The 17,707-nt window shown below is 45.9% G+C and overlaps 1 protein-coding gene across 3 annotated transcripts in view; it reads left to right on the forward strand.

Moving 5' to 3' along the window:
- Positions 1 to 17,707, forward strand: part of LOC147105547 (ATP-binding cassette sub-family C member 9-like) — a 221,659-nt gene that overhangs the window by 96,119 nt on the left and 107,833 nt on the right. For all 3 annotated transcript variants that reach the window (XM_086010011.1, XM_086010013.1, XM_086010012.1), the window contains exons 10-13: positions 2,048 to 2,182; positions 3,786 to 3,948; positions 6,122 to 6,162; positions 7,199 to 7,341. In XM_086010011.1, coding sequence (XP_085866137.1) covers positions 2,048 to 2,182; positions 3,786 to 3,948; positions 6,122 to 6,162; positions 7,199 to 7,341 — 482 coding nt within the window. The remainder of the gene's footprint in view (positions 1 to 2,047; positions 2,183 to 3,785; positions 3,949 to 6,121; positions 6,163 to 7,198; positions 7,342 to 17,707) is intronic.

Here is a 17,707-nt window from a genome sequence, read left to right on the forward strand (position 1 = left end):
GTAGAAAGCAGGGTGCTTTGCTAAACTAACTAATACAATACGCTTGCACACTGAGCCAGAGAGCCTTTTTAAGAGAATGTTGTGGGCTGAATTTTGTTCTTTGTGTTGACACAAACGTGTTACACACTTCATTTGCTTGCACTTTGAGCAGTCAAGTAAACCCGCCTTAAATTCCGTTCCTGGCACGTTTTTGCATTGGCACCTGACTTGTGTCTGGTCCTCAGGCTTCACGTGGTACAGGAAGATTAATGTCACAGACAATATTACCTCTTTATTTAGGCTAAAATGGCACTGAGGCTTTTGAGAGCAACATGGCCAAGGATCTATGACTGCACATTTTGTACTCAGTCCTTAAGAATGAAGGAAAGCAAAGACTGAGAAAAGTCCTTTTTTAACAGACCATAGACTCGGCTGTGTCTAATCTCCCGAGGGCTGGTTCTGCCTAATTTCGACCCGTTGCGACCCGCCATGGCCTCCGCCCGCACCGGACCCGAGGTTGGGCAAAATTCAGGCCTTAGACTTAGGGTGATTTGATCCAGGTTTCCAAGATGATGAAGCTTGTTTCAACTGAAAAGGTTAGGGAGGACCGGGGGGGGTCACAATCTCAAGTTATGTAAGACCAGAACTAGGTTAGATGTTAGGAGGTGGTTCTTTCCCCAGAGAATAGTGGACCTGTGGAGCAGGCTGCCGGCTCGTGTGGTGGATGCCGATTCGCTGAATTCCTTCAAGCGAGAGCTGGATCTGTTTCTGGCTGGGGCAGAGATCACCTCTTACATGAGGTAGGTGCTGTATGACATTAATCAGGGCTAGGGTGGTCTCCAGGACCAGTTCTGATCACCTAGGGGGTCGGAGTGAAATTTTCTAGATTTTTTTTTCCCCCCTGATTGGCCCAGATTTTTTATCAGTTTTTTCACCTCTCCCAGTAGATCACATGGCTCTGGGTGGGGTGGGAAATGTATATATTGAGATACACAAGGCATCACAGTTGTGTGGGACAGGCTGTGCGGACCAGAGTGTCTTTTCTTGTCCGTCATTGTTTGTAGTGCACTCCATTATAAAATCCAGTCAGTAAGCTAAATTTTCACAGGCAAAAAACCTCCTTCCCCATGCAGTACGAGCTCCAACGTGATTGGCTGACAGTCCCCTAATCATGCGCACCAGATTGGAAAGCACCCTTTAAAACTGGGTTTAAAGTCGCAGTGGATTAACCCTGAAGATTAATATTAAAAGAAAGTCCTATTGCCCTACATAGTTGCTTGGAGAATGTGGGGGGTCATTTGGAAAGGAAAATCAGGTGGTTTCTATAACCAGCGGTGGATCCCCATCCCACCCGTTTACCGTCTAGATTGAACATGATTCCCCCCACCCCTGTGCTTTCCTTCTATAACTGACTGGTCGGTGTGATTTTAAAAAAGAGGAAACATCAAGCTTTCAATAGGATTGTTCATTATCCAAAGTGTGTTGTAGAAAGGGGCAGCTCATAAGGAGCCCTGCTAATAACTGCAATCTGCTCCCATCAGGACCCCCCGCTCCGCAAACCCCACTCCACAGAAATCCCCCACCCACCCCAACTTGCAGAACCCACCCAGCGGAACCCTCCTTCCTCGGCAGAATCCCCTCCCACAAGCAGAACGTCCCCCCACCTGCAGGCAGAAACCCCCACCCTAGCAGAACACCCGCCCCCCCCACCGGAAGAACCCACCACTCAGAATCTCCTCAGAGACCCCCGCCCTGCCTGAGCAGAACCTCCCCTCGCACAAACCCCCTCCAATCATTAAAACACAAAGGTGTAGTAAAATGCATGAAGAAATAGGCCCACAGAATGTTTAATAAAGCTGGATGTCAACGCAGCATTCCGAGACAGTAACACTCATCCCCACTCGCCGGGGCTGTCTGGAGTGGGGCTCCAACCCATAAACCTTCCGACTCCGAGGCAGGGATGCTACCACTGAGCTCAGACCCACTCCACGAACCCTCTATGTTTCCCTCTCAATGTTGTCCCTTTGATCATTATCCTATAACGTGAGTTCTTTGCTCTTATTCACAGATTATCATGGGTGTGATCTTGTTGAGTTACTTGCTGGGACCCAGTGCTCTGATTGGTGCATTTGTCATAGCTCTGCTTGCTCCCCTACAATATTTCATAGCGACTAAGCTTGCAGTTGCACAGAAAAGCACTCTGGTAAGTGTTTAAAACAGGAAGTCAACCTCACCTTCATGTAACATACAATTTACTGTGGGTTTTGGCTTATTGGTTGGTGAAAGGTTGTGCTCAAAGTGAGGGATGGTATGTATTTCCATTTCAAACACCCAGATTCCAGTTTAAAACACTCCCAGGTCTGGTATAGAACAGGCAGCTGGACAGTAAAGCCCCGCTCAGAGCTAGATTAAGAATTCTTAGAGCCCTGGGTCCTCTCCACCCCGCCCCCGCAGAACCCCTCCCCCGCACACACAACCCCCACCGCAAACCCCTCCCCACAGAGCCTCCCCTGCACAGAACCCCCCTCCCCCGCGCACTGAACCCCCTCCCCAAAAACTCCCCCTCCACAGAGCCCCCCTCCTCCGCACACACAACCCCCACCGCAGACCCCCCACAGCATGACCCCTCCCCGCACAGCCTCCCCCGCACAGAACCCTCCTCCGCAAACCCCCCCACCCCCCCACAGACCCCTCCCCCACACACACAACCCCCACCGCAGACCCCTCCCCGCAGAGCCTCCCCCGCAGAACCCCCCACCCCCCACAGAGCCCCTCCCCACCGCACAGAACCCCCCGCAGAAACCCCCCTCCACAGAACCCCCCACCCCCCTGCAGAATAACTCGCCCACACATACAACCCCCCATCCCCCCCCGCAGAACACCCCTCCACAGAACCCCATTTAGAGCCCCTCCCCCGCACACACTTACCCCCCCTCCGCAAACCCCCCTCCGCAGAAAGCCCCCACCCACCCCAACTTGCAGAACCCACCCAGCGGAACCCTCCTTCCTCGGCAGAATCCCTCCCCACAAGCAGAACGCCCCCCACCTGCAGGCAGAAACCCACCCCGGCAGAAACCCCCACCCCAGCAGAACACCCGCCCCCCTCCCCGACTGGAAGAACCCACCCCTCAGAATCTCCTCAAAGACCCCCGCCCTGCCCGAGCAGAACCTCCCCTCAGAACCTCCCCTCGCACAAACCCCCTCCAATCATTAAAACACAAAGGTGTGGTAAAATGCGTGAAAAAATAGGCCCACAGAATGTTTAATAAAGCAGATTGTGTCGCAATATACTACGCTTGAATGAAACATATTTGCACAGGCCTCGTATTTGCATGGGACGTCGCGACCGGTGGCCAAAATTGGCTTTTGTTTTGGCCGGCCGCCCACCGTGTCTTTAAATGGCACCCCGCGAGCGGCCGGCCTCACTGCTCGCGACACCTGCAGCAGTCGGTAACATGTGCTGCTGTGTGGCGCGAGGGGGACTTTTTCTCCTGAGCCGCTACCGGGGCGCTGCGCCCGGAGATGATGTCATGATCCCTGGGCGCGGAAGATCGGGGCGATACCCGGGAGCGCCGCCGCTAACCTCTCGCGGAATTTCGTGGGAGGCGCAGTTATCGCCTCGGGGCGGAAAGCCATTTGCGGCCTGTTAACGCCTCCCACCAGAGGTGCAAACGAGGGGAATTTCACCCCCTTTTTATGCATTATTGGATTTTTTAATGAATACATTTATCATGAATAGTTACAGTAGAGTTTTACAGCTCAGTACTGACTGTGATTTTTGTACTGTGTTTCCATTTCTTCCGCAGGACTACTCCACAGAAAGACTGAAGACTACCAGTGAGATCTTGAAGGGCATCAAACTTTTGAAGCTTTATGCCTGGGAGCACATTTTCTGCAACAACGTGGAAAAAACTAGAATGCAGGAGTTAACCAGTCTGAAAAGCTTTGCACTTTACACGTCACTATCCAGTATGTATTGACCAGAATTAGCATGTTGCCTTCGAGATATTGGGCCGTGATTTGCGGCCCCTACGAGGTGTGTCCGCGCCCGTAGGGGTCCCGCAAGTTCCGGGTTTAGGAATGTGCTGCGCATGCGCTAAAACCCAGAACTTGCGATCTGGCGGGAATTTTCTTGTTAGATCCCTGGGGAAAGGGCCTGCGCGGGCGGAGAGTTCTGCCCAGCGAGTGCCCATGAAATTCTTACGCCTGGTAAAAGCAGGAGTAAGGCCTACTCTTACTAGCGTAAGAGTTTTAACAAACAGAAAAATACAGGAAACTTTCGTTTAACCGGAGGTTAAATGTCCGGAAAGCTCTATCCACCGGCAAAATTCAGGAGTCGGTGCAGATAAGTTTTTTAACTTTTCGTCGCTTTTTTTCTCCAGTCAGGCTCTGCAAGCGTCTAGCTGAAGCTTTTGCTTAGCTACAGAGACGCTTGCAAGCTGCGCCGACTGTTTTGAAGCTACAGGGTTTGTTGCTTCAGACGGAGCTCAGAAGCTCCGTATGTTTTAACATTGGCGGTGGTTTCTACGGCAGTTTTGATGGGACGGCACCAGCTCGGTCCCGTCAGTGCCAGATACCAGAAAGTTTCCTGTAAAATGTTATCAATAATTTATACTTTTAAAAAACCTGTGAAATAAGGTAAGTTTATTTTTAGCCCCTTTAAAACATGTACATTTATTTTTCAAAAAATTACATTTGTTTTAAATATTTAATTAAATGCCATTTTTATTTAATTTTAAATATGTGATTTTTAAAAAATTTATTTGATGTGTAGGTGTATTTTTTGGGGGTTTCCGTGCATACGGAATCTCCATAAGTATGAATGGGGATTCCCTTCTGTCATTCATTGGACTGGCCCATGTGATCCCAGGGGCGCTCGCGAACCGCCTGCGCCCCTGGGATACGCAGGCCTCTGCCCACGGGTACCCGGAGTGGTCCAGGATCGCGAGTCTCCGCACCTCCCGGACCACCAGCTACGCGGGCATTTTATTTGCGGATCGAAGGCATTTCCCCGCAGGAAGCCTCCAACCGCAAATTCAGGGCCAATATTTTCGGAAAATAAAGCTTGTAGGGGCAGAATTTCCTCTTTCCCGCAATGGCGATGGATCTTCGGGAGGTCTGGATTTTCACCGATCGATTGTGGTCCCACCGTGGTTTCCAAGGATCCGTAATTTGGATGGGCGTAGGATACAGTGGCATCACTGACGGCTGCCTGTACTAGGTTAATGTTACTATGTTAAAGGCGCTATAGTAACGCAAGTTGCTGTTGTTACCTGCGTTGCATGGAGGGAGGGGGAAGTTGATGTCATCAGTTGCTCTTGGCAGATTGGCCCCGATTAAAATTTAACCCTCCCCCCACCAACCCCTTGTGCCACATAGCAATGCTGGAAAGTAGGAAGATACCGGCATTCTTTGCGCCAATGTTACTGGTCTGCAATTAATGAGAAATGTGATGTACTCCTGTCATTTGCATTTGATTTGAAGTAGGTGTCAGCCGTGGTACAGTTGGTAGCACTCTGACCTCTGAGTCCGAAGGGCGTGGGTTCAAGTCCCACTCCAGAGGCTTGTGCACAAAACCTACGTTGACACTCCAATGCAGTGCTGAGGGAGTGCTGCACTGTTGGAGGTGCCATCTTTCGGATGAGACGTTAAACCGAGGCCTCTTCTGCCCCCTCAGGTGAACGTAAAAGATCCCTTGGCACTATTTTGAAGAAGTGCTGGGGATTTCTCCCCAGCGTCCTGGTCAGCATTTATCCCTCAACCAACACCTAAAGCAGATTATTTAGTCATTTATCTCATTGCTGTTTGTGGGAACTTGCTGTGCCACATTTCCTACATTACAACAGTGACTACAATGCGAAAGTGCATCATTGGCTGTAAAGCGCTTTGGGAGACCCTGAGGTCAGGAAAAGCGCTACAAGTCTTTTCTTCTTTTATATAATATGCCCACCCATATTTGGGCAAACCTGTAATCCTACCACACTCATTTTTCTGGGAAATTCCGGGTGGCGGGAAGCTGGTGGAATGGCTCCACTTCCCACCCGGAAGAGGAAATTCTACCCCATCGTGTATAAGTTATAGTGATGATTCCGATCGCTCCTGGGTATCCTGTCACACTGCTTTGTACTCTTTATCTTTCCAGTGTTTATGAATGCAGCGATACCGATAGCAGCAGTATTGGCGGTAAGAACACATTTACTCGGTGTGTAACAGAGCAGCTCCCTCTCCCTGCTTACTGAGCTAGGTTAAGTCTTGTCAAGAGAGTTTTGCCATTCGACCTTCTAAACACAGATTGGCAAGAAGTTTACATTTTACAATAGCTGTTCTAACTATTTATAATCAAGCTGCTCATCTGTCGATTGATCAGCGGTGAAGAAGTGTAAACTTAATATCCTGGTGGAAAACATGAGCTATCAGACTATAAAATAGTTCATTATGAGTCGCCAAATATAGTTGCCGTCCAGACAGTGGCCATTTAATCGACTGCAATCAGCCGACAAAGCCATTGTGTGTCCTTTTAGTTTGTGGAGAATGAGATCATTGTGCGCTGATTCAATGCGAGGTGGCGTGGAACATTATGGAAACATAGAAACATAGAAGATAGGAGCAGGAGTAGGCCATTCGGCCCCTCGAGCCTGCTCCGCCATTTAATGAGATCGTGGCTGATCATCCAAATTCAGTACCCTGTCCCTGCTTTCTCCCCATATCCCTTGATCCCTTTAGCTTTAAGAAATATATCTAACTCCTTCTTGAATATATTTAATGAATTGGCCTCCACTGCCTTCTGTGGTAGAGAATTCCACAGGTTCAGAGAATTCCTCCGCATCTCAGTCCTAAATGGCTTACCCCTTATCCTTGACTGTGACCCCTGGTTCTGGACTCCCCGCCATCGGGAACATCCTTCCTGCATCTAGTCTAGTCTAGTCCTGTTAGAATTTTATAAGTTTCAATGAGATCCCCTCTCATTCTTCTAAACTCCAGCGAATATAAGCCCAATCGACCCAATCTCTCCTCATACGTCATTCCTGCCATCCCAGGTATCAGTCTGGTGAATCTTCACTGCACTCCCTCCATGGCAAGAACATCCTTCCTCAGATAAGCCGACCAAAACTGCACACAATACTCAAGGTGTGGTCTCACCAAGGCCCTGTACAACTGCAGCAAGAACATCCTTCCTCAGATATAATCAATAATCAAGATTTTTTTCTGCTGCCAATAGACATTTTTGGTGCACACCCACAGTAACTCGTCGGAACTGTCCTCTGCTATGGCCTTTGCTTCGTTGTCTCTGTTCAACATCTTGGTGACCCCGCTATTCCTGCTCTCCACTGTGGTCAGATTCACAGTTAAAGCCCTGTTCAGGTATGGTAATCATTTATATTTTTCAATACTGTGGTTCCTGGGTTTTTTCTTTTCAGCTTGGAAGGCATTCTAGGCCAGCAGACCTCTCCACTGATGATACTCCAATGTCATGTAATCTTCAAGGGTTTACTTAGAAGTTCACTGGCTTACCTCCAGAGCTGCTCGGATGATATAAAAATAATGAAGCTTGCATTTATTTATGGCCGTATTGTGTTGAAATGTCTCAAAATGCTAACCACATTACTTTTTTTAAAATAGTGCAGCAAACTGATCTCCTAAATTCCAGCTAACCCTACCTGCTGTATCTTCTTTCTTCTGGTGGCCACCATTGGCGGCCGTGCCTTCAGCTATCGAGGCCCTAAGCTCTGGAGTTTCCTCCATAAACCTCTCCGCCACTCTACCTCTCTTTCCTCCTTTAAGATGCTTCTTAAAACCCATCTCTTTGATCAAGCTTTTGGTCACCTGTCCTAATATCTCCTTTTGTAGCTCGATGTCAAAGTTTGCTTGACAACGCTCTGTGCAGCGCCTTGGGACATTTTATTATGTTAAAGGTGCTATATAAATGCAAGTTGTTGTTGTCAATTGATCTCCAAATGTGAAGAATCAGTACTCAGATTCAAAAGATTTGTCGGAGTTTTGTTCTTCGTATTTAAGAGGCTCCGGTTACTACATTTCTTCGAACTTCACCTTCTTACTCCACTGTAGGGTACAGCCCGTTTCCAACAGTCCGCCGCACAATGCCTTTTGTAGATAGATGGGGGAGAAATTCAGTATCGCCCCGTTTAGGGGTGGTAACTTTTGATAGCTGGGAAACTTAACGCCAGGCGCTAATGATACCCAGCTTTTAAAAAATTGGGTTTTAATGCTCCAGGACGGAAGTGGAGCGCTAAATCAAGCACTCCACTTCCTTCCTGGAGCGCAACAGGCAGCAGGTGGGGCGGTAGGTGAGCAGCGCTGCACAATGGACCGTGCAGCGCTGCCGCGTTGGAAGGCTCCTTCCCTCCCTTAAAGGGAAGGGCCATCGCTGCAGGCTCTGCAAGGGGAAAACTTACCTGGTCCCCGATGGCAGCCACGATCCGGCCTGATCAGCCCGCTGCACTGCAGCAGAGTGCCGGGCTGATCGATCGTTGGCGAAGACGAAGGGGAAAAAAAGGGAAAGAGCATTTCAGAATTTTTTTTACTCGGCCACCTCGCCTTTAAGTATCGCCCCTGAAGCGCCCGGCCTCCCGATGAACGCCTCCTGCAGCTGCCGGTGTTTTCACCCGGCAATGCTGCAGGGGGCGAAACCGAAGTGCGGGTCCGGGGCGTTGCGCAGCCAGATGACGTCATGATCTCCGGGCGCAGGAGATCGTGCCGCTAGGGGTTACCGCCGCCGCAAACCGCCAGGTGAATTTCACGGGCAGCAGTAACATCGCCGCGTCCGGGCGGTAAGTCGTTAGCACCCCGTTATCGCCCCCTGGAGGCGCTAACGGGAGGCGCTAACCAACGGAATTTCTCCCCCGTGAACTTCAGTAAACTGTTCAACCTGCAAACAAGACCTGAGACAGTTTGCTTGTCACAAGTTATTTAAGAACTCCTCTGGTTTGTTTGTCAGTAAATACCTATGTGTCCATTTTTCCAATCAGGAGTCTCTGAAGATTTATAAAAAGGTGTTTCTCTGCATTTGATGGAGGGAGGGCACAAGATTTTGTGTGGAGGCAAGAAATTCTAGTCAGGAGAAACAAACAAAAACATGCAATCATTCTTGTCTATATTTACAGTCCTTCAAAAAATCTTCGCAGTGTGAGGATTAATGTTCTGACGGACTGTGCTATGGGCTTGTAAACTCAGTTGCCTGGCTACAGGTTTTTTTTCCTGCTGAATTATTTTATATTCAGTCAGATTTTTTTTAATGTAATTTCTTACTTCATACCCTATTTTGGTTCAATCTTTACTTCAAGTAGCAGTCACCTGAGATACATCACAGGCCTGGTTTCTGCACTTCTGCAGGAGTTGAGATATATGCAGGTCTTAAAGCAAATGTAGTTGAGCCAGATTACAGTTCATTTTCCCCTGACTGGACGCAACTAACTCATTGACAAAGACATTCTGCGTAATGTGTGCACCTGTGATCAGATGTGCGGGTTAGGTTGATTGGCTATGATAAATTGACCCTTAGTGTTAGGGGGATTAAATACGTGGGGTTACTGGGATAGGGTGGGATATGTGTTGGTGTAGGGGTTACGGGGATCGGGTGGGATATGTGTTGGTGCAGGCTCGATGGGCCGAAATGGCCTCTATCTGCACTGTGGGGTTTCTGTGAAGAGTAATGGAACACATATTGACTTGGCCACTGCCAGTGTTGTGCACTTTGGAAAAACTGCAGAACTTTGGATTCTGAAGAGGAGAGGATTGCAAAGCTTTTAGAGTCATGACATCCCATCAAGTTCTCAGAACCTGTTCAACTTCTTCACAAGCCAGTTGACATCTCTTAAGCTCTTTAAGAAGTTTCTTGCTTTGATCATTAAATAAATATCATGGAGCGCTTGAATCTGTTTGAGCAGTCAGAAGCTTCTCAACATTTTCCATTTAAAAAAATTGATACATAGAATGTTTACAGACTTGGTTAAGTTGTGGTAGAATTGAATTCACCTTGGACAAGTTGATTTTCATTTGACATGTGCTTTGAAGCAGTTTGTTGGCAAGGGGCTGATTTTTTTTTAAACAGAGCGTTTGATTTTGATGAGGATGTGGCAGACAGGTTGAGAAATCTTGCGAGGAATAAATTGCACAGGGTAGAGTACGGGGGAAGGATTATGCTCTATGCTGGAGTAAGTTGACAACACATGGGGGGAAAAGAAACACTTTGCCGCTCGTAAACAATGCAAGAACAAAACTACAAGTGCAATAACTCGAGGCTCCTTCGCTTTAGATGTTCTACTTCCCGAATAAAAATACAGCAAAGTAGGGTTCATCCAGGGGCCTCAATATTGAATCCCAGCCTGGACAACATTGAGTGCAGTGACAGGGACACTGAGTAAGCAAAGAGTTTTAAGCTGAAGCTACATTAGATAGTAATATTTTATACAGATTGCTATCAGTGCTATGCTAGAGAACAAAAAATGAATTTATCATAGATTGTTTTAAACACTGAATTTATTTCAATAGTTGGCTGTATTTCTTGGATTTGCTCCAGTTAAAATAAAGTTGCTTCGCTGTGTTTTTGAGCATACACTTTTCTAAAAAAAAATCCTTGCCTCTTCTTTGAATTTTCTATGATCAGTCATTGTCCATTCAATCGGTTGACCACAGATTCTTGCAGGATGGATTTTTAATGTATTCTGAGGGTTTTGTGTGGACAGGAGACCACTTACATGATGGCGTCGGGAGTTCCATCCTGCATTGATCCCTAATTTGTCAGTTGGGTGATGTGCTGTTTTAAAAAAAGTTATTGAAGCACAAAATCAACAAGGTTGATAGCGACCTCTAAAATCCAGCAACAACTGATTAAATAAAATATCTTTCACGATCTCAGGACCTCCCAAAGTGCTTTACAGCAAATGAAGTACTTTTGAAGTGTAGTCACTGTTGCAATGTAGGAAATGCAGCAACCAATTTGCACGCAGCGAGGTCCCACATAGAGCAATGAGACAATGACCTTATCTCAATGAGATAAATATGTTTTAGTGATGTTGGTTTGTTGAGGAATAAATAATGGCCAGGACACCAGGAGAACTTCCTTGCTGCTCTTCGAAATGGTGCCACAGGATCTTTTATGTCCACTTGAGAGGGCAGATGGGGCTTCGGTTTGACATCTTATCCGACCGTGCAGGACTTCCTCAGTCCAGCAATGGGGTGTCAGCCTAGATTTTTTGCTCGAGTCTCTTGGGTGGAACTTGAAACCACAATCTTCTGACTCAGAGACAAGAGTGTGACCCACTGAGCCACAGCTAACACTGTATCAGAAAGCTGTCTCAAAAAAATAGAACTCCCCCATGACTTGCTAGGTTAATGAACTAAATGGTATAGTATTGAGCTACACAAAATGAGACAATGCTCAGCTTTGATACCTGATCTATATTGAATTAGCTGATTACAATTGGAACAACAGTGAAGGTGGAATAACTGGCCTCAATGTCCCCGGGATAGAGAGGGAAAAATTGATCTGCCAGTGTTCTTGTTCCTGAATGCTGTGGAGTGACTCTTCTAGAAAGTGTATAGGCATTAGGTGAGGACAGGATAAGGCTCTGCTGAAAATAGAAATCTCAAGCCTCAGAGTTTCTCCATCATTTATATGATGACCATCTGCCTTCGGCATGTTGAAAGGATCTACACAAGATGGCGTATATAGTCTTCTGGAGACCTGCCAATGAACTGCAGTGAGTTCAGTATTGGCCAGGACTTGAGTCCTCATTCTTCAAGGATGAAGGTGGAAGAAGACTGGAAAACACTGGGGAAAGAATTTTGCCCCCATCCATGCAGATATATCCCACTGATGTAAGCCCCCAAAGTGCGGACCAAGTGATGTACAAGGTCGATGTCACCGGCTTGTTGTAAGAAAGACAGACCAACTAATTGAAGTCACAACAGTTTATTCAGGCCTGGGGAGAACCTTTCAGATCACTGTCTGAATCCAACTCCACTGATATCCTGGCAACGTCCACAATTATACAAAAATTAAGGCCCTGCCCTAGGGGTGAGGGTAAGCTTATCAGCATATACAGAGTTATAGCTAAATTGCAATTATAAAACCATGACATTTCCTCTTCCTGCCACCCCCAAATCCCACATTCCAGTTATCAATTGGTCCCATCACGTCCTGTGACTGTGGGGCCTCATCTTAATTGCTTTTCAACCATCTAATTGCCCATAGCCAGGTGGTGTTGCTCGTTACATGTTTCCTCAAGATAACAGTCCTCTTTAAGGCGTGCAAAGCACAGCCTTTGGCCTCGTCTCGGGTTACCCCTGCAAAGCAAGCACATCCTAATTAGTCCCACCATACTTTGGAGAATGCAACCCTGTTGTAATTTATAACAAACAACTTCTTCAATGTGTTATCTTGTATATGTGCCGCCTCACCTGGCTGATCAGACATCCTTCCTAATCTTTCCACGAGTTGCTCTGCAGTTTAATCTCTCAGCAGTTGAAGTCACCTAATCATGTTTTAAAACTTAGCTGGGTAAATGCAATATACAGACCTCTATATCGTTTAACTCAGAGTATGAATTAACCCATTACCTCCATCTTGTACATTGGTGCTGCAATTGAATCCTGGTTGTCTTGCCCTGTTATGCCCAATTTTTAATATCTTACTTCAGTCCCCCCTTTTGAACAATTGTTCCAATACAGGTCAACATGTATTTCCACTTCCTGGTGTCTACCAGAGCGTGCACTCCCTGGCCTTCTACCAGTCCAGGTTATACATGTGTATATATCCTATCAATCTGGAGGCCGACTTCCCCCCACGCGGTATGGTGGTCTTTCCTTTACGGTGGGCTTTCCTTTATGGTGGTCTTTCCTTTATGGTGGTCTTTCCTTTCTGCATTCCTTCCGGTGTAACCATTCCCGGGGCCCCTTAGACCCTGCATTAATGGTTTAGGCTTTCCGCTCAAGCTTGTCCCTCATTCCCGCGTTGGGTGTGTGACGTGCCAATTCGAGACTGTCATCACTCACCAATCCTCATTCACCACCCTCCTTCTGCCACCCTCCTTCTGCCACCCCCGTCTTACGGTTGGCCGGTCCGGTCATTAATTACCATGCCCAATTAATCCCTTGTAATTTCAGGGCTTCCTATCACGTCTTACACCATTTGCCTTGGAGAGGCAGGGGAGTTTTCCATACTTAACTTCTCTACCTGCCTCTCCTTAGGTTTGACTTCTTTCACGGCACCAATTTCGGCTTTACTCATTCTGGTGCAGAGGCACTGGAGCAGCAAAAATACACACTATATCGTAATAACAATCACGAGGAATATCATTATGCCTTGTATCACTGAGGCGCCCAACGTCCCCATCCATCCTGATCCCCAATTATCAAAATAGGAAGAGGTGGGGGAGTTTCCTCTAATGTTGTACTAATGTCTTTTTGTTGTTTCTTTAAGTCTTCTTCTATTTTATGATAATACTTTAAAATTTCCTTCGTTTCCTGCCGTAATTTCGTCCAAGCTTCCTCTTCCTCTAACTTAGGAATTGCCTTGGGCTCTGGTATGACATAAGTGTCGACCTTTTTATTAAGTCCCATATTATCAAGTGACCAGGTTTTCCTATCTGTGTAGGTATCTTTAGACCAAAACAAAGGTTTGGTTGGGGAATGGGACAAGTCATATCTTGATATTCATATTTCTGTTCAGTTGTGGTGACACAACATGTCCTGTTGTTCCTTGGTGCTACCCATGTCCAGTGTATCCCCCCTGGGTGTACCTCGAGGGTGCAATTGGTGATCTTTGTAAATCCGCACTCGGATGTGTCTCCCTCGGTGGGGGGGTGAGTGCACACCCATGTCCTTCCTTGTGGTGGCATCCGTCCATTACCACCCCACTTAAGGTTCCATTCTTCTGTTTATTATCTTCATCCCTTTCCCAAAGTGCCTGGGTAGGGACATCATGATATTTAACCCAACTCTCCCTTTGTACCTCTCCTATATTAATCACATCGTATCGGGGCTGTCCCTCTTCTGGGAGTTGTGGGATGGCCAGTACAAAGCCAATCATCTTAGTCCATGGGGTCAGACAATTGCCTGCCCAGTATACTTGTCCCATTTTACGCCCCTCGCATAGGCTTTTATTTGTGTCTATCCAAGGTTCCAGATCCTCATTAGTAATCCAATCAGGGATCTGTCCATTATTTATTTGCCTCATGTTATGCTGAGCATTCGACAATAGCCATGAGCCATATATGGCACATATTAGTTCCTTATTGGTTTGGCGAGAAGCATTATTAAGTTGATCAGTAATTGTATTGATTGTTTCTGCATGGGGAGCTACTATCTCTTCCACCCCCAACAATTGCATTATTGTTTGTTTCCCTGCCAGTGTCAATTGCTGGCTATTTCTGGTAGCTTGTTTTAGTAACTTCTCTATTTTTGCTCGTAGTTCTTCTACTCCTTTGTTTACTCCTTCTATGTCCAAGCTATTAACTGTTGCTAACCCAGCCGCATACCCTGCTCCGGCCATTTCCAATACTCCCCGTTTCTTACATCTTTGTAAGATAGATTTTCCCTGTGGACCCTCTAATTGTTTTACCCACAGGGAGTTCCATATTTGTTTTGCATCTCAAAAGTACTCATATTAATGGCAAGCTTAATAACTCTATGTGCCACACTAAAATACACCTCATCCTGTGTTCTCCTTATTACTAATTCCCCTCGACAATGGCAATACTTATGTTCATCCCTAGGATCAAGGCGAGGACGCTCCATCTCATTCCGGACGTCCAATGTTCCTGTAATTACAAAAAGGGGGCTGGTCGTCACCAGCCAATTAGAATTATTCTATTCTTATCCGGTCTATCAGTTCAAACTGCTGTACATCTGGTTCATTTCTTGGTCTATGGCTCTGTCTCCAGACATACCTGAAGAAGCAAACTATGGCATATAACATTATCATCATACACAGCCCTATCATTGATATATGTAGTAACTCCCCTTCCCATTCTTTATATCTTCTAGTATACTCCTCACTCTGCTCAAAAGGGCACCATCTCTCGCTTACTCATTGTTTTTGTTATATATTTTTAACTGAGTCCAGTGCTTCCACCTTCCTTTACCCATTCCGGACTCATCTATACAAGCGCATGTGTCACTATTCATTAATACTTCATAAGGTCCTGACCATCTGGGTGCTAGCCCTGGTTTGGCTGGTATTATTTCTGCCATCACCTTGCTACCTATTGCTGGGACCTCCTTCTGGTTGTCCCGTGTATCCTGTTCTAGATCCCGTATAATCTGTTGGTCTTTGGCCTCATGTCTCTAACTATCTGTCTAGATTTATCTTTGGGTAACAGGACAGCCTCCCAAGCAGTCTTCCGGCCATTTGAGACGGTGCTGCAATTAGTTTATAAGATAACTTCCATTTATCAAATCATAATTTTCCTTCTATCACTGTGGGGAAATATTAACTTAACATTAAGAAACTTAAATTTAATAATGTCCAATATCTTTAAATTTTATTCAGTAATACTGAAGTTGTTGCTTGGTGAACTCAAACAGCTGTCAGTGGAAAGGGTTAACTCCTTTGCAGGCTTTTGAAGGTGGATCAAAACATTATTGCGTCACTTCACGTAACTTAAAAAAACATACCTGACCGGAAGACAGTTGTGGTTTCACACTTTAACTAAACATGAACACTTGGGCTTCATTGGTCAGATTCCCTTTCTCAGCTGCTCGCTTAGCTGCCTCCTCTGTCCATGCATTGCCCTGTTGGTGTTGGTCAGTAATCCTCTTGTGTGCTTTAATTTATTATTGCGCACTCTTTGGGTAGGAGAGAGGCTCCTACTAATTCCTTCATTATATTCTCATGTCTTATGGGTCCTCCTCCTGGTGTCATATATCCTCGCCTACTCCAGGCTACCATGTAATCAGACACCACCCCAAAGGCATACCGACTATCTGTATATGTTTACACTTTTTCCTTTTGCTAACCTCAGGGCTTCGGTGAGAGCCATCAAGTCTGCTACCTGAGCCGATAGGCTTTCTTCTGGCCGACTTTCCCTTTTAACCTGTCCGTTGCCATTGTAATGATCCTTACTGTGGTAGTTATAGATGTGGAATGGCCTATTCTGGTCTGGTAATCCCAGGGCAGGAGCACTTATGAGGGCTTGTTTCACTTTACAAAAGTTGTTTCATGGTCCACCAGCTCCTGGGATGGTTTCCCCCTTTGATCAAATCCTGTATAGGCTGGGCCATTTCTGCATATTCTGGGATAAAGTTCCGGCAATAATTAAATAGCCCTAGTACCTGCCTGACCCCCTCCCCTCTCTGGTGCGGTCCCTTCCTGCTGCCATCTCTGAGGGCTTCCCCCTTTCATTTCACAAACCTTGCCCTTTGGCTTATTCATTACCCCGATATTCCTTTTATCTGTATGGCGCACCTCAAAGCGCAGGGTCATTTTCCTCACAACTTTAGCCTTTGTATTTACCCCATCTTCTGGATCAAAATCTGACCATAGCTGCTTGTAAGTACTGGACTGATAAATCAAAGCACGCAGCCAGTGATTACGTGCAGCTCTGCTAGCTGTCCTCTTGGTCCTAGTGCCTCTCCCATGTGGGCCACAGTCTGTCGGCATATGCTGCCAGAGTCTCATTTGCTCTACGTCTGCTATAGCTTTTAAAAGAGTCCCCTCCTAGCCCCAACTTATTCATATTACTGGACAATTTCCTTAAATCCTTCGTATTACACAGAATCACAAACTCCCGATCGAGCAGCCCTAAGTCTTTAATCTGCTTCCTTCAATGGCCACACGTCACTCTGATTCTGATTACTTATCCCCTGGCTCTCAAGGTACTGTTCTTTATTAACCCACCTTTCTGTCTTTGGGCATTTGTCTCTCCTCTTGTGTTACTATGTATCCTAGGTAGGTTACTTCATCCTTTCCTACCTGTACCTTTCTAGGGTTTAACTCTAGTCCCACATTCTATAGGGCTCCCAGTACCATAGTCAATTAAATATTGTAGAGGGACCTGCCACTATCGGATATTCTTGCGGAGTGGAGTTATCTTATTCAATTCGGACTAAACCAATTTACACCAACCAGAATTTCACTGTGGCCACAATGAAAGTCTGGTTTTAATAGGTTAATTTACCTCATAACTTCAAGGTTAAATCTTAGACTGAAACTTAATTTTTTGTTAAACAAACTTTTTGTTGCTCTTCTCAGTTTTTACACTCCAGCTTAACTTAAATTGTAGTAGGTTTTTTTCATTCTGAGGGTACAATCTTATTCGCACATTCTTAAAACTTCCAAAATCCAAGACAAGGCAAAAGGGTTAAATGCTTTTTTTAACACAGAGAAGTGGGTGGAGCTAAAACACACAGCAGACATTTCTTTTTTTAAAGAACAGACTTTCAGACAAAGGAATATTGTAACCTCTTAAACATTCCTAGTCAGGAAAACATTCACACTTTAACACACAATTTCATACAGCCTGAAATTCCAGCATACTTTTAAGGTTCCTTTCACTCAGCAAATCTTATGTTTTACTTGTCTCGGTACAGATGCTAACAACTTCCATGTTGGTAAAGCTTTGAGTTTATCTTTTTCTTCCTTTTTAAATCGGACTCAGCAGCTTTCCCTAGCTTTCCAAATCCCTGTTTGTTTTTTTTCCCTTTTGCTGGGTTTTCAAATTGGTTTGCCTGCAAATTAGATCTTTTTCCTTCTTTATCTCTCCCTTCT

This window comes from Somniosus microcephalus, chromosome 17, assembly GCF_052327205.1.
Source record: "Somniosus microcephalus isolate GS21.2 chromosome 17, FLI_Smic_1.0, whole genome shotgun sequence".
NCBI classification, from domain to species: domain Eukaryota; kingdom Metazoa; phylum Chordata; class Chondrichthyes; order Squaliformes; family Somniosidae; genus Somniosus; species Somniosus microcephalus.